Genomic DNA, 23,896 nt, shown 5'->3' on the forward strand with positions numbered 1-23,896 from the left:
TTAAAAATTAATTATTTAATCTATAAATTTTGTATTATATTATACTTTAATTTTTAAATTTTAAAAAATAAATTATTTAATTTATTTAATTTTAATATATAAAATAATTTGGTTATATAATTTTAATATTTATAATAATGTTATTTATTAGCAGAAATATTAAATTATTTTATATATTAAAATTATAGATATTAAAATATAATATAGTGTAAAGTTTAAATATTTAATAATTAATTTTTTAAAATTTAAAAATTAAAATGTAATATAATATAAATTTAAAATTAAATAATTAATTTTTAAAAGTTTAAAAGTTAAAGTGTAACATAAAGCAAATAAAATCACATAGTAAATTTCAAATAAATGTATATAAGCAAGGCAAAAGTGTTTAAAAGATGTTGCATCACCGTCAAAGAGAATCTTTGACCCATTGTCCCTTTCGAAAGAGAGGCGGTGGAACAAATAATAATATAAGCGATTTGGGACGGTGTCCTTTGAAATTGACTCAAAAAGACATCACTCACACGACGACAAACTATCCTACCTAAAGCCATATGCTTTATGTTATTGCGTTCAAATCTTAAAAAAGATTCCAAAACGCTTTTTCTCTTTAAATTTTTCTTCTTTTTTTTTTAAATTTTTTTAGGATTGATTTCAATTGAGTTTTAAATTTAAAATTTTATAATTTTAAATTTAATTTAATATTATTAAAGTTACACTTATTAGTTTTGTATTTCAATTACCGATATGTTTTATTAATTGAAAATAAAATATAATTATAAAAATAAATTATCGTATTACTATATTTTTATATAATAAATTTAATATAAATCATTTTTATAAAAATAATAATTATTTGATTTGATAAATCTAATTGTATTGATGTAATATTATCAATTGATAGCAAGTATATTCTAATATTTTTTTTATGAGTACAATATGATAATCTTTAAATTTTGATCTTTTATTAAATAAAAGATTTGTATTTTGCACTAATTTAAATAATAAAATAACATATTAAAGCATGCTATAAAATGAAGATGGAACAAACATTCAACTAAAATGAACAATCCCATATAAAAATGGAGATAAAACAAAATAAATCTTTACTAAAAAGGAAACAAATAATTCAAAATCTATCAACAAATATATATACTCAAAATTCATTGTAAAAGGAAACATATTTAGAAATTGTTGAAAAATATATATAAAAAAAAAAAGAAAACACAAAAGGAAAGTGATGGATGGGCAATTACCATTAAAAACACTTACAGGTGGCCACTCAAATAAATTAAGGGATCATTTGATTTGCACATTGAAATTAAAATTAATATTAGAATTGAAAATGAAATGATAATTTTTTTTTTATATTTAATTTACTGCATAATCAAAATTGAAATCAGATTTTTTTTAAAGTGTTTGATTTGCATATATAAATTACGGAATCAAAATCGTACTTATTTTATATTTAATGAAAATTAACATAAAATTATTTTTTTATATATTTTTATATTTTTAATTATAATTAATTATAAGTTTTCTATTTTATTTAATGGTAAGAAAATATAAAAACAATATTTTTGGCAATATTTAATTTAAATAATTAAAAATAATTATAATCATAAAAATATAAAAAATAATCTTTTTATATTTTTAATTATTATATTTATCTTTCATTTTAATTTTAATTTTAATTAATTATATGAAATTAAAAATATTATTTTTTATATCTTTTATTATGATTTATTTTAATTTTTGTTTTTAGTTAATCATATGAAAATATAAAAATAATATTTTCATTGTTATAATTATAATTATAAATTTTTGGTTTTAATTAATTAAATAAACATATAAAATATTATTTTTAAAATTTTTATTTTAATTAATAATATGAAAATATAAAAAATAATACACCCAATAAATATATAGGTATATTAAAAAAATATATCAGTGAAATTGAACATTTAATTTTTAACAAGATAATTATTCTCATTTCTGTGTTTTGATCCCTTAAGTTAGAAAGAAAAAAGGTGATTCTCTTAGTTGTGGGAATTCGATTCTCTAATTTGTGGGAATAAAAATGAAAATAATAAGCTTCTAACCACTCACAAAGGGAACCAAACATTCATAAGTCAATTTTTTGGTGAATTAAATAGGACCTTAAAGGAAAAAAGCAAAGAAAAAATTGAAAAAAAATTTATAGAGAAGAGAAGCCCTTGGTATTTCAATGGCCTAACTAACCCTTCTAAGATTGGCCAATTTTATTTATAATCTAGTGTCATTTTGGTTAATTTTGCTAAACTTTTTATGACTATCACTTTTTGGATTCTCTCATGGTTTGTTGTCCACAATGTGAAAATTAGTAAGTTGTTATTAATTTTTAATTCAATTTACTCTATTGTTTAACAATTTAAAAATCTATTTAAATAAAAGCAACTTAAAATTTTATTTTTAATCATCCCTCCCAAAACTGTGTAACTAACTTTGTCAATAATAACAAAATTGATTAATTATTATTAATGCCATTTGCTACTGTCACATAATATCATTTTAGTCACATCATTTTAATAAGGATAATTTATAGAGATTTAAAAAAACCTACATATTAATATTTATTTTAAATTTAGGTAACGGTCGGATTTTTAAGTCACAATTTTGTTAAACAAATTGATCCTTTTGTTAATAAGAAGTCATTTTGCCGTTAGTCAATCTTTTGACTCCCTGAAATATGTAATATTCTGAATTTTTGAAATTTTATTTTTCTTAAATTCAACATAGTTTTTTATAATAAAATATATTATCTTGTTATTTTAAATTTTACTGTTTTAACATTTTTACTAATTCTAATCTTATTATTATTGTTCTTGTCATTTTAGGCAAAGTTTTTATTTAAAAAAAATTAATTGGTTTTGGACCTAATTGAAAATAATTTTTAAACCCAATTGAAAGAGCCTAAAACGTTTGAGGATTTAAATGAAATTAAAAGTAAAATAATCTTTCTTTTCCTTTCGGTGAGGAACTCAAGTTGGAGAAGCTTCCATGTAACCCATCACCCACCGAAGCTGCTCCAAATGGCGAGGAAGATGACGAAAGGGCTGTGTTAGTGAGGAAATGCGAGAAGGAGAGAGGGAAAAAGAGAGGTGCATTTTTTGCCATTGTCTGGCCATATTGTGACTTGCAATCATCAAACTGTGGGCAGGGGATGGTTTTCTAACCAGAATAGCCATTTTAATGGAGTTTTCAACGAGATCAATAGGAATGAGAAAATTGGCAGCTCATGGGCTTTTCGGCTAATTTCCTAATAATCTGGCCATCAGATCGGCAATTTGAGATCACCTTTGAGCTCAGCATGCCAAAACCTTTGAGATGAGACCAATTCCACTCCGATTGAATACCATTTGAAAAAAGCAATCATCAGATGACCTAAATTAATTGGTGAGAATTTTGAGTCTCGTTGATCACCATTTCTAAGAACTAAGATAATATTTTATCCATTTTGGACTTCATGTACGTGTGATCGGATCGGTGATAGCTCACCGGCACTTAGGATCGAGTTTTCAACCCAGTCTAGATGCCCAACAGGTTGTCTCGGAAGGTGGTAGTGTTTATAGTCAACACCACTTTTTTCAAACATTACAAATGCATTCTAGGTAGCAGAATTCATAAAGGTAAACTTGAACTCAACTTGAGTAGTTTTTTCCTAGTTTTGGGCTAGCTTATTAAGTTATAAAATATTATTAGCTTAGTGAAATTAAGTAAAATAAAGTAATTAATACAAGAATGATGTAGGAGATCTCCAGGAATATTTTCATAATTTTTGAAGTGATGAAAATATTTAATTTGACTATAAAGGAGTTAGAGACCCGAGTTAGAGATTGGATAATTGGATATAGATAAGGTTTCCTACAAGCCCTTGATGGATATTATAATTATTCTTGTGGGCCTAAGACTCTGTGCGTTGTTGTTGTTATTGAATTTTCTTACAATGGTTAGGTCCTAGTTATGGGGATCTCTGCTGAAATTTTAGTACGATCTTAGGATTGGTATTTTGCTTCTTTGATTATTTAATTAATTTTAGTTTGTCAATTGATAGATGTTGGTGTATTTGTATAGGTGATCAGGCTGACCGTCTTCTTCCTTCCAATCGGACAAGTTACAATCGAATTGTTATCTCTCTGAGTTAGATATTGAATATTTTTATAATTTAATATTATTTATATTTTTTTTCATGATCATGCATTATATATATGTGTGTGTATTGGATGGGTAGACATAGTTTGAGCTAATCTCATTGGAACTTAATCCCTATGGATATAAAAAGTCGGGGTGAGGTACAACTTTGAGTTGATCTCACTAGCCCCACACATGGATTTAAAAGAAATTCTGGTTTAAGTTGAGCTTGCTGACTGGATTTGGATTAAAAGAACTGTTATAAGGGATCAGCTCCCATAGCTATATATGGATGTGCTACACTAGATGCATGCATATATAGTTCCAAATTATATTCTCATATGAATTTTGGTTGATTTGTTTGTTATATGTCATGGATGTGCATTTAATTTTAAGGTTGCACTAGTTTTAGGTAGTTATAGAAATTACATCCATAATCAATATCTAAACTTACTGAGTCGAATGCTCATTCCTATTCAATATTTTTCCCCAGGTTGTTGTAATGCTTATTTATTAATTTTTATTGTGTTTATTTATTTAGTTATCTATTTTTTTGTTTAATTCTTAAAACTCCATTATGACACTAATGTGTAATAATATATTATATTATTTAATTATTAAATAATTAAATGGATTATTATGTTAGTTATCATAGTTAAGTTGGGCTCCTTAATTGTGTGTGTATGATGGTTATTGTGCTGAAATGACCCAAATTTATTTATAATATTTTATTTTATCATTTAGTTATGGGTTTGAGAACAGTGAAGCTTATTACAGCTTGGGAGTTATATATTGGCCAAAACCCTAGTACCGATCTGGCCCATGGGTTTGAGCCATGACAAGATAACTAATAAATTTTTTAATGACAAAATTGCCTCCGGGAAAGAATGCAAAACTTAATGCACCATATAATAAACATTAAGGAATGCAAAACTTAATGCACCATATATAATAACATTAGCTTCCAAAATATGTAAGAACTTCATTCTTTTTAAACATATATGTAATCAAAATAAAATTAAGTAAAAACCTAGCAATAATCACCCATAAATATCACAAAAATCCCAAATCGTAATATAAATTCCATATTTAAATAATGGAATACATAATGATCTATCAATTTAATATCAACTACATTGAAAGAAAATGGATGAGGATGAGGCCGAAGAGAGTAGCCTAATGAATTTTGACGAACTCAATATCCCAAGCATTCAACTTGTTGCCAATAGAAAAGGCACTATCTTTGGACTTAGGGGTCTCGACGTGCTTCTTACAATACTCAATTACCTTACAACGGATTTTACTGGTGACATTAGGTAGAGGGATACCATTATCGGTGCAGTCATCCTTTAACATGTGCTTTTTGTTTGAGATTTGAGGGCCATTACTTTGTCCATCTTAAAGGGCTCTCCATAAGAGCTTTTCACTGTGATCTTCTCGCCCATTGACATTGTCACTTTTGCAAGTGGGGTTCTTTTGCTTTGAAATTTTTTTGAGTAAGCTTTTGCTCTTCTCCATTGAAAAAACCCTTGATTTCATAGAGAAAGGGCTGGGGGCCTGCAAGTTTTGAGCGAGAGAGAGGGTTTGAGACAAGAGGTAGGTGGGTGCAGAACCTGATTGGCCGATTCTTGTCAAATATAATTTTTTTTTCTTATTTTGTTTTTATTTTTTGGGTTAATTTAACATTACATTAATGGCAATTTCCTTTTGATTTTAAAAAAAGGGCTTATTTGTTAATGAAATTAAAATTTAAGGATCAAATCGTTACTTAAGCTCAAAATATGGACTAATTTATGAATTTTGTTAAACTTCAAGTACTTGGTTGTAAATTACTCATTTAATAAGTTATGATTAGGTCACACAATTTTATTTTTATAATTCTTATCAGTAAAATTGTCTTAAAAAATTAATCTAGATTTAGTAGCATTTATTTACATACATATTAAATATATGTCACAAAAACAACATGAAAGATTTATTTACTCACTTGTTATATATAAATATAAAAATAAATTGATAAGCGTGATCCAAAATTAGAACCTTTGAATATAATTGCAGTTATACTTTGAGCATAATCTATTTCCATACTTTGCTATTGGCAGTTGCAATTTCTCAGCCATGACCTTCAATGCTTCTCAGCAAACGAGAGATTATTTGGATAACCTGATTTGAAAAAGGCTTGTCAAACTATTTTTAAAATATTAAAATAAATTTGACTCTACAAAAAAATCTCATTATATTAAATCAAATGTTAGGGAGGATAAAAGGAAAAACACAAACCATTTACCCCTTTAACAAAACTCCTAAATATATTACACTATTGCTTACCCCATAATTTCGACAACCACATAATTGTCTGCCCGAATTACCTCCAATTCATGAAGTTTTTAAATTTGCATGGCAATTATAGATTTATACCAGCTGCCCAATTCGATTTTTTGCTTGAGACATCATTTAATGTTCTTTCCACCATAAACAATGAGTGAGTGATGCCTTTCTTCTTCCCTTTTTCTGCTTTTCTTTCTTTTTACAATTTTGTAGCCATTAAAGTGATTTAGGAAGAGAAATGAAGAAAAATAAGTGTAGATTTTATTATGGAATAAAGATCAAATAAGTCAATATATTTTCAATCGAAAGCCAAATAAGCCCAAAATAAAGTTTTGGGCCAAAAAAAAATTCTAATTAAGGTGAAATATGCCCATTTTTTTGTGAAAAAATTAAAATATTATTTTCCTTGGCTTTTTAATTATAAAATATTAAAAATAATAATTTTAATATCAAATAATTTTTGCTCTATCATGTTCTTTAATTTTTTTAAAAAAAAATTATTTTAATAAAAATAATAAATAAATTTTAGTATGTAAAATTAAAAAAAATATTTTATTACTAAAAAAAATAATATTGTATTAGGTGATAACTTATTTGGCCTTAATTAAAAAGTTATGTCCTTATTTAGTCAAAAATTTGATTTTGGACTTATTTAACCTCGACTGAAAATATAAGAATTTATTTATTTTTTTATATTATTATTATTATTATTATTATTATTATTATAGATAAAAGTTGAGTGAGCATGTAAAGAGTGATATATGAGGAGCTTTTAGTCTAACTTAACAAGGAGAGAAATTTTTTTATGAATTAAATCCACATTAAACATGCTACATAGGAACTTCATATTTTGTTGGATTATGATCTGATGTACTCTTTGTGGAAAAAAAAAAAAAAGATGAGATATCTTATTAAAAAATAAAATTTAATGGCTGAAATGAGACAATTAATAAAATTTTGAGTAAGTAAGGTAAAAATTACTCAAACTTTCCCCAATTCAACACTTGGACTTTGCTTGAAAATGCAAATGTCATTAATTTTCCTTTTTTTTATAATTTATCAGTTTTTTCCTTTTTAATTCCATTAATTCAACTTATGAAAATTATTATTTAGTTTGTCTGATTATTTTAGACGTTAGTTTGAATTTCTATAATTTGAAAAGTATAATTATATAGTCCATCTATTTTTTTAACTATTGAATTATTTAGTCCCTTAAATAACAATGTGAAGAGAGTTTTCAAAAGTTAAATGAGTTGGTTATTTCACCAGTATTGGCTTTACCTTCGGGCAATGAAGATTTCACAGTGTACTATGATGCCTTCAGGGTGAGGTTAAGGTGTGTTCTCATGTAGAATGGTAAAGTGATAGCTTATGCTTCAAGGTAGTTGAAGAAGCATGAAGCAAATTACCCCACCCATGATTTAAAAATGGCAGCTGTAGTTTTTACCCTTAAGATATAGAGACGCTATCTTTATAGGTTAAAGAGTGAGATTTTCATAGATCACAAGAGTCTCCAGTACATCTTTAATCAGAAGAAGTTGAACTTAAGGCCAAGAAGGTGGGTGGAACTGTTTAATGATTATGATCATACCATCTAGCATCATCCGGGTAAGGCTAATGTAGTTGCAGATGCTCTTAGCTGGAAATCATTTTGTAGTTTAGCCCACATTTTAGTTACAAAAAGACCTATCTTGAAGGAGTTACACTAGTTACTGGGCGAAGGTTTACAATTAGAATTGTCCAATAGAGTTACATGGATAACACAGATGAAAGTAACACCAATATAATTGAGACAAGTGATAGAAAAATAGCAACCTATAATTTGTAAAGAAAGTGGAAGTAGTTCAGAAAGGTAGGAACAATGAGTTCAGGTTTGATGGAAAAAGTGTTTTGAGGTATGGCAGCAGGTTGTGTGTGCTAGATGATAACAGGCTTGAAGGAGACATTATGAGAGAAGTTCATCATGCTTGGTACAGTGTACATCCCAGGACCACCAAAATGCATCAAGATTTATAGAAAGTGTATTGGTGGCCTTCCATAAAAAAGAAGATAGCACAGTTTGTGTATACATGTGAGGTGTGTCAGAATGTGAAGTTAGAGCCTCAGAAATTGGTAGGATGTTTAATCCACCATCTATTCCAGAGTGGAAATGGGAAGATACGGAAATGGAATTTGTTGTGGAGTTTTTAGTAGCCTCCAACAAGAATGACTCAATTTGGATAATAATAGATAGATTGACCAAGACTACCTATTTCATCCTTGTAAAAGCTAGCTATTCTGTGGATAAGTTGGCTCAAATGTAAGTTGCAGAGATAGTAAGACTGCATGGAACTCTAGTGACAATAGTATAAGACAAGGGACCACAGTTTATCTCAAGGTTTTGGCATTGTCTATAAAATAAGATAGGCACTAGGCTGGATTTTAGCATAACTTTTTATCCTCAGATAGACAAACAGTCATAAAATATGATACAGACTCTAGAGGATATGCTAAAGATGTGTGTACTCGACTTTGGAGGATCATAGAATAAGTATCTTCCTTTAGTTAAGTGTGCATACAACAATAGTTATCACTTTAGCATTGGAATGGCACCATATGAAGCTTTGTGTGGAAGGAAGTGTAGGTCTCCAGTGTGTTGGGAAGAAGTTGGTGAGCGAGCTCTAGTAGGTACTGAATTGGTGGAAAATCACTAATCATACAAAAGGCAAGGTTAAAGACAGCATCAAGCAAACAGAAAAATTATTCAAATCTTCACAGAAAGGAAGTGGTATTCTAACAAGGCGACATGGTACTTCTAAAGATATCTCATATGAAAGGTGTAATATGGTTTGGAAAGAAGAATAAGTTAGCCTAGAGGTACATAGGACCATATGAAGTACTATAAAAGGTCGAAAATGTATCTTACATGCTAGCCTTGCCACCAGAGATGAAAAGGATCCATCCGATTTTCCATGTTTTTATGCTACGAAAGTTTGTGCCATATCCAAATAAAGTTATTAGTAAGATGGACATGGAAATTTCAGAAGATCTTTCTTATGTTGGACAACCTATTCGGATTGCAGATACACAAATAAGAAGGTTAAGGAATGGAGAGATATCGATGGTTAAAGTCCTTTAGAGTCACCACAACATGGAAGAATGCACATGAAAGACTCGTGACTCTATGCTATAGTAGTATCCTCATCTATTTCAGGTATGTTCTTGAGTTGTTTAACATTCAAGGACAAATATTTCCAAGGGGAAAAGAATGTAACATCTACCATTTTTCGATGACAGAATTTCTGCTGATGATGGGAATTTCCGGTGAAACTTAGGGTTTCGTGGATTGTGGAAAAGTGGTAAGAGTTTAAGCGTGTTTTAAGTGTTTGATAGGATGTTAGGTGTTAGATTTATTAAAGTTAGTTGTAGTGCTAGTGTAACATCCACTATTTCTTAACATCGAAATTTCTATCGTTGATAAAATATTCTGACGAATTCGAAGATTCCACAGAAAAGAAAGTGGTGGTAAAAAGTGCATGTGTTTGTATATATGATGTATGGATGGAGTACAATTTTAATGATAAATCTAGCCCACTAATATAAGGAAAGGTGCATATGTGATTAAAATTGTTGTTTTCTACACTAATAGAGTGTATTAAATGAATCATAATAGGTGTAAAGAGTGCATTAAATGAGTCTTAACCAATGCATATTTCCACTTATTAAAAAAATTGTTCATTTATTAATTAATTACTAAAACTCAAGGATTTAATAATTAAATTTATTATATTATTTTTTTTAATTTATCAAATATATAATTGATTTTTTTTCTTTAACGCTCATGTACATATCTCATAGTATTTTTATATTTTTATCATTGATATATATATATATATATATATTAGGAGTGTTCGATTCCGATTCCGGTACGATTCTAGCTAAGAATTAAAAGTGGAACCAAACTTTCAATTCTTTAACTTTTAGGAACCAGACTTGGAATCAAATTTCGCTTCTAGTTATGGTTTAATTCTAAGTAATTTTGGTATAATTCTGATTCTATTTTGGCTTCAAATTCGATTCTAATTTTCATTTCAAATCTTGATTTTTAAACCTAAAACTACAACATTCTTATGTTGATCAAAATAAAAAATGCAACTTTAAATTTCTAATATGAAACAAAAATAAAAATAATAATACTAATATTAAAATAATATTATTAATATCAAAAATATAATAAATATTATCTTTTAAATATTTCTTAACTACTAGAAGATATATATAATTAAGAATTAAAAAGTATATTATATGACTAGCATGTGATTTAGTCATATAATGAAAGATTATATATATATATATATATATATATATATATAAAATCTTAATTATATATAAATATACATAATTTTATTCAAATAATAAAATATACCTAAAAATTATAATAAAATCAATTTTTAATGAAAAATCAGAATCGAACCAAAATAGTAAATATAAATTCGATTTGATTCTCTTAGTAATAGTCTTTTTTTTATTCAAGTATGATTCTTTGATTTAGTTTAAAACCTCAAAAATCATGCACAGCTCTATCACGTAGTGCTCATCTTTAATGCCGTCACATGGCACTATAATATAGAAATTAATTAATTTCTTTATAATTAATAGTTATTGCCATTTATATTAGGTATTTAATTTCCTTTCTATTTTTCTTTCAATTTTTTATTATTATTATCATTATTACCTCAATTTTCATATTTTAAGTAATTATTTTATTTATTAATTGATTAACAAAAGGCCACAATAATTAAATTTATTATATTGTTTTTTTAATTTATTAAAGATATAATTAATATTGTTTTCCTTTAATATCTCATAGTATTTATATATTTTTATTATGAATTTTTTTTTCATTTTTAAAAATCTTTAGTATCTTTCATCAAATGTTATATATTAATTTTATATAATGGATGAATAGATATTTATTAATGTAATTTAAATTATATATTATAGAACTAATTTAGGGTTGATTGATAATTTAATTTAAAATGAGATAATTAGATAAAATTGAAATTAAAATTTTACGATTTGTTAATTATTATAATAGACAAAAATGTTTCATTCAAAATGTATTTATTTTTATGCATTAAAACTATTATCAGCCAGATTAAAAAGTAAGGTAATTCTCTAATTTAAAATAAAGATATAAATTAAATATATACCTGCCACTAACTGTAAATAAAATTTTCCACACTCTAAAGCGAAACCATTCATCAATCTTAAACAATAACAAGTAAAATTTAAACTTTCTAATTGTTAAGAGTATATTGTGTGTGCATATGCTTTATTTATCGATAAAAAAAATTAAAGTAAATGGTAGAATATTTTTAGTGAATGTGTACTCTCACTACTTACAGAGTCATTAGTCTTATACTTTTAAATTTAAGAATAATTAATTTTTTGTAAATAATGAGTGCATTATTTTTAGCATACTGAGTGCACCATAAAATTTGCCCAAATTTATTATTTAATTTTATTAGAACTAATAAATTTTGAATCAATTTGAATTTATTTGATTTGAAATAATTTTTAATTTTTTTAAGTATATATAACATTCAAAATAATTTGAAAGATTTAAAATTAATTCATTTAAATTAATATATTCAATTTGAATTTTAACTGAAAAATTAATCTAAAATGATTGGAAATTTATTAATTAATTTGAATTTAATTAAAAATTCCTTTTATACAAAAATATTAAATAATATTTAAATCAACTCATAGTTAAAATGACATGCAACCTGAAAAAAATTGAAGCTGGAATCACTCGGATCAGTTTATTGTTCACATATATATTTTTTTAATTTATTAATTAACGGTTGAGTGAATGGTTGAATGCAAGCAATCGGCGGAAAAAACTGAGCATGGCAATCTCATTGGATCACGCTGTTGCAGCGGTGTAATTGGCTGTAATTGATAAAAGGTATAGTCCCTGTTGTTTTGCATTATGTTTAAATGTCTAAAATTATTTTTCTAAATAAAAATATTATTTTAAATATCATTAAAAAAAATAGTTTGAAATTTTTTTTATTATTTTAGTGTTTTAATGATTAAAATTTATAAAATTTAATTTTAAATTATTTTTTAATATCCTCTAATAGTGTATTTAAAAAATTAATTTTCTCAATATCAATTTTAATAATAATACCAAACAGGTCGATAGTTTATACTATAACAAATAAAATTGCTTATATATAAGCAGGAGATAGTTGAGATAAATTCAATTGATTACAAATATTTTACAAGCTAAAGATAATAACTAACAGATCATGTTTAACCGATCATATTCAGGCTAAGAATAATATCTAAAGGGATAAATCACGCAAATAATTTGTCAAAGCCTGATATTCTCTGTCACAATTTGTCTGAAAGTTTTTAAATAGTCCATTGATATTGAGGCCATTTATAAAATTACAAGATTTTGAGTTTGTCTCAATTAAAGCTAATTATATCGAAAGAAATATAATATAAAATTAATTAATTTTAAAATATTATTGATCCACAATAGTTTTTAGAATAAAGATATTCGATATAAATATAAGACTTAGTAAATCTACTCCTCTTGATCTAACTTTTTAGATGAAATTAAATTTCATTTATTTTTTTAAAGTCTACCATATTTTAATATTGAACTAACTACAAATATACTTACTTACAAACATTATATATTCATGTTTGGGTGTGAGAGGATATACTGTCCACATAGATTTGAAATAGTATTTAAACTAAATATAAAATTTAGATAAATTTTCTTATATAAGATTTGAATAATTTTTTTTTTAAAGTGAAGGTAAGTCCTGCCCATTTTTTTTTATAAATACCATATTACATAAAATTATAATACAATTTACTGAGCAATAATTTTTTACAATTAAAATATTCGAGAAAAAAAAATAGTGGTTTTTTATTTTAAAAAATTTTGAAGATAGGATCAAGTTAATTAATTTTTTAGTTTATTTAATTTGATTTTTAAATTTAAAATTTTATAAATTTAGAGATAATTTTAATATTATTAAATTAAAATTTTATTTAATTAAGAAGTGTTAGTGATAATCTGAAGCCAATAAGGAAACCAACTTAAAGTCTCTATCGGCTCTGAGCACATATGCCCATAAATATAAACCAAGCATTTTTGCGAATTTACATGCGGGTTCCAATTCTACTTTTTAATTTGATTTAATTCTTTCTTGATTTCTTCGTGAAGTTCTTAACTTCTTTTGGGTTAAATGTCATACCAGCTACTCTATGTCAGACCTCAACTTGTATATATATATATATATATATATATATATATATATATATATATATATATATATATATATATATATATATACCTAATGGCCGCCCTTCCCTACACGCATTCTACTTCAGAAACAAAGCTTCAGGAAGAAGAAAAAGTTGGAAAATTAGCTCTTTCTTTTGTTATAAGGTAGTTTTCTTGTCTATCCTCTTTTGGGTTTATATTTCTATGTATTCATAATGTACGCACATGTTCTTGGTAGCTTTTCCTTGGGTTTATATTTCTATGTATTCATAATGTACGCACATGTTCTTGCTAGCTTTTCCTCTTATACCCTTTCTTGATTTTATTGTTTTCTTTCGCTCTCTCTCTTTTTTTCCCTCTTCTTAGCATGTTTTCCTTGTGTTTCTCTCTCTCTCTCTCTCTCTATATCACACACACATACGCACAAAGTAGGTGTTTTTGATGATCTCAATTTCTTTGCTTTGGGTGCAGAGATTCAGAGGAAAAGAAAATGGCTGGCCAGGACAAAAGCGAGGCGGCTAACAGCAGCAGCAAGAAAAAGTTTCAGAAAAGCTACTTCGATGTGTTAGGGCTTTGCTGCTCTTCAGAAGTTCGTTTGATTGAGAATATCCTCAATTCTCTTGATGGTGTTAAAGAGTTCTCAGTCATTGTCCCAACAAGAACAGTGGTGGTTCTCCATGATGATCTCCTCATTTCTCAGCTTCAAATTGGTAATTAATTTCCTTCTTTCTGCAGATCAGCTAATCTATGGTTTTATGGTAATTTACTGTGGGCATCAAGGGTAAAGCCAGCATACAGCATGTGATTAGTGGTAGGATCGTTCCTTTAATATTAATATTTTTATACCTTAAACACTTAATACTTACAAAATTCATCTTCATAATTGTGTTTCTGAAACTAAATTACTTGATAATGGTAAAAAGAAAAATTAGATAAAAGTGAATCTATATGATATCTCAAAGTCATTAATTAGGTAGGATATTGCCTTCGGTGGTTGTAATATCAATCAATTGGATGCAAGAAAAAGAAAGCTAAGATTTGATTGCTCTCTGCAATCCTCTTTTAGCTTTCACTATTGCATATATATATATAACTTTATATCTGTCATGATTAAGTTTTTATTCTGCCTTATACTTTCATTCTTTCACCTGTTTTAATTTAAGTCCTTTGGTCCAATTTATTGTTAGTGTGAATTATTTTTTAACTAATTTTTGTGTATTGTATATCTCACAAATTATATTAATTAATTTTTGAGATTTAATTCAGTCAACTAAATAGTTTATTCGTCCAATTTTAATAGCCACCTAACAATATAGTCTTTCACTTTTGTTTCCTTTCTTTCACTGTGTCTCCGTCTTCCATTTCTCCATCTCTTTCTTTTTGTTCTTACTTTAATCTCTCTTTATTTCTTCTATCTCTTTCTATATCATAGATTTATCAACGCATTTAAATTAAACTATTTCAATATAAGGGTGCACCTAATATAAGCTCAATCTCATAAGAGGATGTGTTTAATTATTATTATATTAAAAATTTATATTCGAGATATGTGTAAAATTAATTAAAGCACACACATATATATATATATATATATATATATATATATATATAGTACATGAATTTATATGTAAAATTCCATTATTAATTTCCATTATTAATTTGTGAACAATCCTCTTCTCTCATCATTAATTTCTGAAATGAAGTCAAATGTAAATATAGAGACATCATGATAGAATCAAATCTTAGAGACAATTAATGTAATTTTCAAAATACCAACTTATAAATAATGATAATATCTAAACAATAATTTTAAAACTGCTAATTGTGAAATTTTTAGGCAAAGAATCAATTCTGTCAATTAATAGGTTCTTTGTCTAACAGCCTTAATTCTTATATTTATTTTTCTGGGTTTTATAAAATGAATGTTATTGAAAACAAACTAAATAATAATAAATTAATGGCAGTTAAGGCCCTGAACCAAGCAAGGCTAGAAGCAAATGTTAGAGTAAATGGAGACACAAGCTACCAGAAGAAATGGCCAAATCCATTTGCTGTGGCTAGTGGTGTATTGCTTTTGGTGTCTTTGTTGAAGTATGTGTATTATCCTCTTCATTGGGTGGCTCTGGGAGCTGTGGCCGTTGGAATCCCTCTAATCTTGTTGAAAGCCATTGCATCCATCAGGAATTTTAGGTTTGATACAAACATTCTTGTTCTCATTGCAGGTAATTCATATATACTAATTAAATACTATTTTCATTCATTTTTATCTGTTATTTAATATTTTTATATGATAATTAAGAAAATAATTAAATTATTTAAATTATATAAAAATTCTTTTTAATTTAATTAAATTACTCTTTATCTCATTTAATTATAAAAAAATTTGAGGTGATAAGATAAATTATAAAAAATTATAAAAATAATTATTTTATTTAGTATAAATAATAGTAAAATTAAAAAAAAATTAAATAATACACCTTAATTTTTTCAAGATTAACAAATAATTTTAAATAAAATAAATTTTAGAAAATAACAGATAAAAATCAACAAAGTAGTAATTAATATCTTTTATATATTTCTTTTAATAAAATTATTTATTGTGTTTTCATCATATATATATATATATATATATATATATATATATATATATATATATATATATGTATATATATATCCTAATCTTTTACTATCACTTTAATATAAATGGGTAGGATGCCTTCTTGCATTAGCTACCATCCTCCCTTTCACATACATTATGAGAGAAAAAAAATTATATACAAGTGTAAGTTTGGGATTGGTTTGATCGAAATTTAATCTAATATTTAATTTTGATTAGTTATCAATATTTTTAAATTTTAAAATTATTTTTAATTAGCCTCCAGATTTGAATAATATTATTTAAATCAAGGTAAGGATGGGCGTACTAGAGATATTATAATTATATTAATTTAGTATTGTTTTAAACGTCCTTTTCAGGCTGCTGGATTTTGTTTTATTAGAAGTGCATTTGCCCCGTTTCCACAAAAGCTTAAATACCTATTTGACACGTAATCACGCCAGTCAATGCTCAGCCATTACATCTCAGCAGCCAACATTTTCTTGCAAACCCATCTTTTATATATATATATATATATATATAATTTTGTCATTAAATTTTTAATTAATAAATGATTATTAAACTATTATTTTAATTTATTTATATATTTTTTAAAAAATTACTATTTAATTTTTTTATTTTAGTAAAATCAATTAGTTAATGTTTATATTTTAAAAACACAATATTTTAAAAAATATATTTCAAAATAAAATTAAAAATTTTACTGTGTGAATTTATATATTTTTAAATTATTTAAATATTTTTATTCAATTTTTTGAGCTTCATCTTTATATTTTCTCTATTAGAAAATAATTATCTTAAATTATCGCATTGATTATTTAGAGATTTAGGGAAATTGATTAATCTTTTTAAGCATACACCTTGTACCAATTTATGTCCAAAGATAAAAAATAGTGAGAGAATGAAGGGGAGAAGGGCATGGGTATAGAAAGAAAAAAAATATGGGAAGAAAAAAAATAAGAGAATTAAAGAGAAATGAGGAGAAGGATGGTTAGAATTTTAAGTATAAAAAAATAACAGAGGGATTAAAGAATCAAGAGAATCAAATTATAAAAATTAACTATTGTGTTTTTCATATAGGGCCTAACTAATTAATTTCACTAAAATAGAATAATAAATAATAATTTAAATTAATTAAAATCTTTTGACTAACAAAAAATTCCATTAAAATTACATAATTCATGTTATAAACTATTATTGACACTAATAAATTTTACTTTTTTTAATTCATATTAAATAGGGGCATATTAAGAAGTTAATAAATAAATTACTATTTTAAAAAAGGAAAGTGATATATAATTTAAGACATGAAATTGTGGGATAGAGTAGTTATTATAAAACATTTTAATGTTATGATATATTATATTGTATTTGTTATAAAACATTTTATGCTTATTAGATTTATTGTACTGAGGTCAAAAGAAAAAAAAAATCCTATGTTTAGTAGGTTTTTAATTTTATCAATTTGCTGCTTAAATTTTGATATCAGTGCTTTCAATTTTAGCAATCAGGTCATTTGTACTGAATTTAATTTTTCTACATTTCATGGTAGTGATTTAATTGATTTTTAACTATCAAATTATTAACTTGATGGTTAAAATTAAGATTAATATTAAAAATTGAGAATTAAATTGATATAAAATTTAAATAAATTAAATTGAAAATGTGTGCAAATGTTTTGAATTTTTTTTTCTAAGGCATGCATTATGTTGCTGAAAAACAAAATCTCTAAATTATATTTTATATTAGAAAAAGTAAAATGCCTATTTAGACCACATAAGTACTTAAAGTGTTTCGGACTCAATTAAGTCTATTAACTTTTAAAAGAGATTAAATAAGTTTTTCAAATTTTAAAAATAGATCAAATAAGCCATTTTACTATTTTGTGAATAAATAACCCCTTTAACTATTAAAAATAGATAAAAAAACCTGAATTATAATTTGTTTCTAATATAAAACTAGTTAAGGCTGTGCATGAAAATTTTCTACTCCTTATCAGCAATTTTGCATATCTGATTTACAACATTTTGGTAGATATGCACTAGAGAGCAAATTGATAAGTTGTTATTTATAAAATGGTTCAAGAAGTTTATCTATAAAAGTTTCTTGAACCCATAGAGAAGTTTTTTGAATCATTCGACAAAAAACAACTTAATAATCTATTTTAGGAGGCAACAAATACTTACCAGGATCTTGCAAATTAGATATGCAAGATTGCTTATAAGAATTCCGTGGACTAAAAGAATTTCATTCACGATTTTGGCTGGATTTATATTAGATAGAAATTATAGTTCAATTTTTTTTTTTATCTATTTTTTAAAGTTAAAGGGATTATTTCCCCCCAAAATAGTAAAATGACTTATTTGATTTATTTTTTAAATCTAAAAGACTTATTTGTTCTTTTTTAAAATTTGCAGGGTTTGCTTGAATTCCAAATATTTTAAGAACTTATATGACTATTGATCCATACTTTAAGGACCAAAATAACCCTTTTATCTATTTAAAATTTGGGCATTTTAGATAATAGGCATTATACTAAACTAAGGTCTGTTTAGTTATTTCATCTGCCACATATATTGTATTTTGAGGGAAAATAAGATTCAATTTCTTTTTTTTTTTAATTTTATAAAAATTTTATTGAGCTAAATTAAAATCAGAAAATTGAGATAAAATTATTAGAGGGCTTATTTATATTTTGACATTTTCTTTTTCCAAAAACTTGCAGCAACTTCTGAATGACAAAACATGAGTTTATTGTCTTCACCAAAAACAACAATGCGACAGTCCAATGATCAAGAGTGTTTGCTCACTAATACATGTTAAGAGTAAATCATGTATTATTTTTGACTATTAATCAAGTTAAGAGTCTGTTCCATAATGCAATTGGCTAGAAGTTTAGATATATTTTTATGCACTCGAATTATGACTCGATTTGAAAGTTGTGTTTACGACCCGATTGAAATAAAAAATGAGGTTTGTGCCATTTGCTGTAGATTTGTGAGATATTCGAGAAACATATTAGGATTAAAATTTGAGAGTTATGAGTAATTGTGTTTTTTTTCCATCTTGCCTATAGACATAAATTTTATGATCGAACCATATAAATACTGAATTATTATTATTATTATTATTTTTTTATATTATGTGATTATATAATTATGTATGCACCTTAAATTTACGTGCATGCTATAACGCAACAAGTAATGTTAACTTGTCTAACATAATAATTATATGTATTACTTTTGACAGTGATGGGGACAATAGCTATGCATGATTATATTGAAGCAGGAACCATTGTCTTCCTGTTTACTATTGCAGAATGGCTTGAGTCAAGAGCAAGCCACAAGGTATTTTCAGCAACCTATAAACTGTCTAGACATATGCGCATGGTAGCTAGCTGATTTTTTTGGGTAAATTACAATTAAGTCTCTAAGATATAGAAAAAATCATATATCAATCTCTGGTTTGTTTTTTCAGTAATGATTTGATTCTCAAATTAAAATTCCGTTAATTGTTAACTGCTTTTTAATTTGAAATAATTTAGTCCTGAAATTTTATTTTATTAACAAAATAGTCCCTATATGTAAATATTTAGATATTGGAACTATTTTGTTAATAAAACAATTTCAGGAACTAAATTATTTCAAATTGAAAAGCATTTAATGGTAGGTACTAATTTATTAATGGAATTTAAATTTTAAGAACAAATTATTACTAAAAATAAATTAGAGATTGACTTGTAAGTTTTGTTATAGCTCGAAGACTTGGTTATAATTTACCATATTTTTTCTTCCGGTTAGATATATATCAAAGTGGCAACTGATAGTAGTAATTTCATTTATAGACTAGTAGATAAGTGCTTGTCTAGTAGTGTAAGATATCTACATAACTTTCATTTTCAAATAAAAAAACAAAAGGACATTTAAACTTAAATAAGAGGTGTCCAAGATGGACAAAAATTGATTTACAATAAGATAAATAGAATTGAAATTGCACATTTTTCATTTACAAAATTGGATCTTTAATTGATCTAATGTACAATGTGTCTAGGCAAATGCTGTGATGTCATCATTGATGAGCATAGCTCCACAGAAAGCAGTCATTGCTGAAACTGGTGAAGAAGTGGATGTTCATGAGGTAAAATTAAACACTGTTCTAGCAGTCAAAGCTGGAGAGACTATACCCATTGATGGAATAGTTGTAGATGGCAATTGTGAAGTGGATGAGAAATCTTTAACTGGAGAATCATTCCCAGTTCCCAAACAAAAGGACTCTACTGTATGGGCTGGCACTATCAACCTTAATGGTAATAACATAATCTCTCTTCCCACTGTGTTTTGATGGATTCTAAGGTTTTTCAGGCTGATGGGACTTCATAATTTTCAGGCTACATTAGTTTTAAAACTAGTGCTCTAGCTGAAGACTGTGTGGTAGCTAAAATGGCAAAGCTTGTGGAAGAAGCTCAAAGCAGCAAGTCTAAAACTCAAAGATTTATAGACAAAATTTCTCAGTATTATACTCCAGGTTAGTCATTTACTCTTCTGCTATATTATGAACCCAACACATAAATGTGTGAGATTCACTGATTTTATATATGAATCGCACTGTATATATTGTATCTTGGATACACGATGGATCGAGTCTAGGTAATAATTTCTTGTTGAAGCTAAGAGATTAGGGAAAGGATAAAAAAAAAAGAAAATTGTGTTTTCCTCTTGTTTCTTTCAGAAATCAAAGTTCTCATTTTCTGTTGTTTTTTTGATGTATTTGGCAGGTGTCATAATCATATCAGTTAGCTTTGCAGTTGTTCCTTTGGCATTAAGAGTTCATAACCGTAAGCATTGGTTTCGCTTAGCATTGGTGGTTTTAGTAAGTGCATGCCCATGTGCTCTTATCCTCTCCACACCTGTTGCAACTTTCTGCGCACTTACAAGGGCTGCAACATCTGGTGTTTTGATCAAAGGCGGATCCTATCTCGAAATACTTGCTAAGATCAAGGTAATGGCTTTCGATAAGACTGGAACTATCACAAAAGGTGAATTTGTCGTCACAGATTTCCAATCTCTTTGTGAAGGTGTGAGCATTGATACATTGCTTTATTGGTAAGAACTACTGCTGTGTTTTTTTTTTATTTTTTTTTCTTTTTTTGTACTTTCTTTCTCCTGGAAACTGGGAATTAATTTATGTGTTTGAAAATTGTGTAGGGTATCAAGCATTGAGAGCAAGTCAAGTCATCCAATGGCCGCTGCTCTTGTCGACTATGGAAGGAGTCTTTCAGTAGAGCCAAACCCTGAGAATGTGGTGGATTTTCAGAATTTTCCTGGAGAAGGCATCTATGGAAAGATTGATGAGAAAGAAATTTACATTGGAAATCGAAAGATGGCTCTCAGAGCTGGATGTGGAACAGGTACAAGTCTCACCTCCTTATTGAATGTTGTTCAATTCATTTGCTACTAATTAGTAAACTAGTTAAAATTTGTTTAATCAGGCTTCTAATAAATATATGCTATTTTGAATTCATAGCTCCAGAGCTAGAAAGTGGGGAAATGAAGAGAGGAAAGACCATTGGATATGTGTACTCTGGAGCAACCCCTGCTGGAATTTTCAGCCTCTCTGATGCCTGTAGGACTGGTGTTGCAGAGGCGATCGCAGAGCTAAAGTCATATGGCATTAAAACTGCTATGCTAACAGGAGATAGTCAAGCAGCAGCAATGCACGCTCAAGAACAGGTGCACCTAATTTTCATCTGATTTGCTTGCCATCGTTAATTGAACATTCTAGCAATGTAAAACTAGCCTCTTATAATCTGCAGTTAATTACCATAAAAGAGTGTGTGTGAATGTTTATTTCAGCTTGCATAAGTTTTGAATGATGCTATGTGCAGCTAGGACATGCTCTTGAAGTAGTCCATGCAGAACTCCTGCCTGAAGACAAGGCAAGGATTTTGGAAACATTTAAGAAGGAAGGACCAACAGCAATGATTGGAGATGGATTAAATGATGCCCCTGCATTGGCTACAGCTGATATTGGTATCTCAATGGGAATTTCAGGTTCAGCACTTGCAACTGAGACAGGACATGTCATTCTTATGTCTAATGACATTAGAAAAGTACCTAAAGCAATCCAGCTTGCAAGAAAAGCTCATAGGAAAGTAATCGAGAATGTCATTCTCTCAATATCTACCAAGTCTGCTATCCTTGCCTTGGCATTTGCTGGTCACCCTCTTGTTTGGGCTGCTGTCCTTACTGATGTCGGCACTTGTCTGCTAGTGATCTTTAACAGCATGCTGCTTTTACGGGGAACCCACCAAAATGGAGGAAAATGCTGCAAATCATTAGCTGTGGAAAATACTAAGAAATGTGAAAGTGAGCATTCACCTCATCATCAAAAGCCTTGCTGTTCTAACCAAAAGTTTCCAAAAATGTGTAAACCTCAAGACTTGCAAATCTGTGCTTTAAGATGCGAGTCAGATGACCCAAATGTGAAATTATCATGTGGGAATAATAGGTGCACAGACTCAGCTGACAGGCTGACGAATGAAATGAAGCATTGTGATCATGGAAGCTGCAAAGCAGTCGACTTAGAGGAGAACAATGCACACAAACATCATGCTTGTTCAGGCTCTCAAAATTTGAGCTCGAGTATGAGACACAACTGTAAAAGTTCAGCAGAAATGCAAGGCAAATGTATAGAAGGAGATGGACAGCACAAGGGAAAGCATTCTCGCCAAAGGCATTACGATCAAGTAACTCACCTTTGTACCTCTAACCATTCTACTGAGATAAAAGAAGGAACCAACAATGGTCATTGCCATTCCAACCACTGTGAAGATTATTTAGAAAACACTATTGAATCACACTTCAATCATGGGCCTCACAGTCTCAATCGTGTTATTACGAATTGTTGCCACAGCCACAGCAGTCTTCCTTGCTCTACCATTGATATTCATTCTTATATGAGCTTGGATAAGAGAGAAATTGGGGGTTGTTGCAAGAGCTATATGAAGGAATGTTGTGGTAAGCATGGACAATTTGCAACTGGCTTTGGTGGAGGCTTGTCTGAAATCATCACTGAATAGTATATATATATATATATATATATATATATATATATATATATATATATATAGCTGATTAAAATGGAAGAAGAAGAAGATCTACAAAATGTTATTTTAATTTTTCAGGGAATAATTTAGAAAAATTTTGTGTTATGAAAATGGGATGAACCAATCCAAATCAAATGAAGATGTTTTGAACGATCACAAATGTATATACTAATTTATATCATCATATAGTGCAAGTGGGTCATAATTGGTTATAATTGTTTTTCTGTTTCTTTTCTTCTCTCACCATCTCGTTCATTATGCTCATTAGGTTAAAAGCACAGTGGTCCGAGTACCCATCTTATTGTGCACAAGAACAAAGGTTTAAACATTGCTTTCCCTTTCTTTTTCAAGTGTTCAAAGTCTGAAAAGTTTAGTATATAACGAT

At 27.4% G+C, this 23,896-nt stretch overlaps 1 protein-coding gene across 3 annotated transcripts; it reads left to right on the forward strand.

Annotated features, from left to right (window-relative positions):
- Positions 1-13,823: 13,823 nt before the first annotated feature.
- On the forward strand, positions 13,824-23,692 carry LOC110664535 (putative inactive cadmium/zinc-transporting ATPase HMA3). 3 transcript variants are annotated; one of them, XM_021824256.2, is made up of 10 exons: positions 13,824-13,954; positions 14,261-14,499; positions 15,754-16,011; positions 19,656-19,753; positions 20,457-20,712; positions 20,793-20,930; positions 21,181-21,508; positions 21,611-21,813; positions 21,930-22,135; positions 22,291-23,692. In XM_021824256.2, the coding sequence occupies exons 1-10, from the start codon at positions 13,863-13,865 to the stop codon at positions 23,482-23,484; spliced, it is 3,012 nt and encodes a 1,003-aa protein (XP_021679948.2). In that variant the 5' UTR covers positions 13,824-13,862; the 3' UTR covers positions 23,485-23,692. The 3 variants fall into 3 exon arrangements, with proteins under 3 accessions (XP_021679948.2, XP_057987749.1, XP_057987750.1); XM_058131766.1 differs by lacking the exon at positions 13,824-13,954 and adding an exon at positions 13,968-14,063; XM_058131767.1 differs by lacking the exon at positions 13,824-13,954 and adding an exon at positions 14,142-14,167.
- The last annotated feature ends 204 nt before the right edge of the window (positions 23,693-23,896 follow it).

The sequence above is a fragment of the Hevea brasiliensis genome, chromosome 13 (genome assembly GCF_030052815.1).
Source record: "Hevea brasiliensis isolate MT/VB/25A 57/8 chromosome 13, ASM3005281v1, whole genome shotgun sequence".
NCBI lineage: Eukaryota > Viridiplantae > Streptophyta > Magnoliopsida > Malpighiales > Euphorbiaceae > Hevea > Hevea brasiliensis.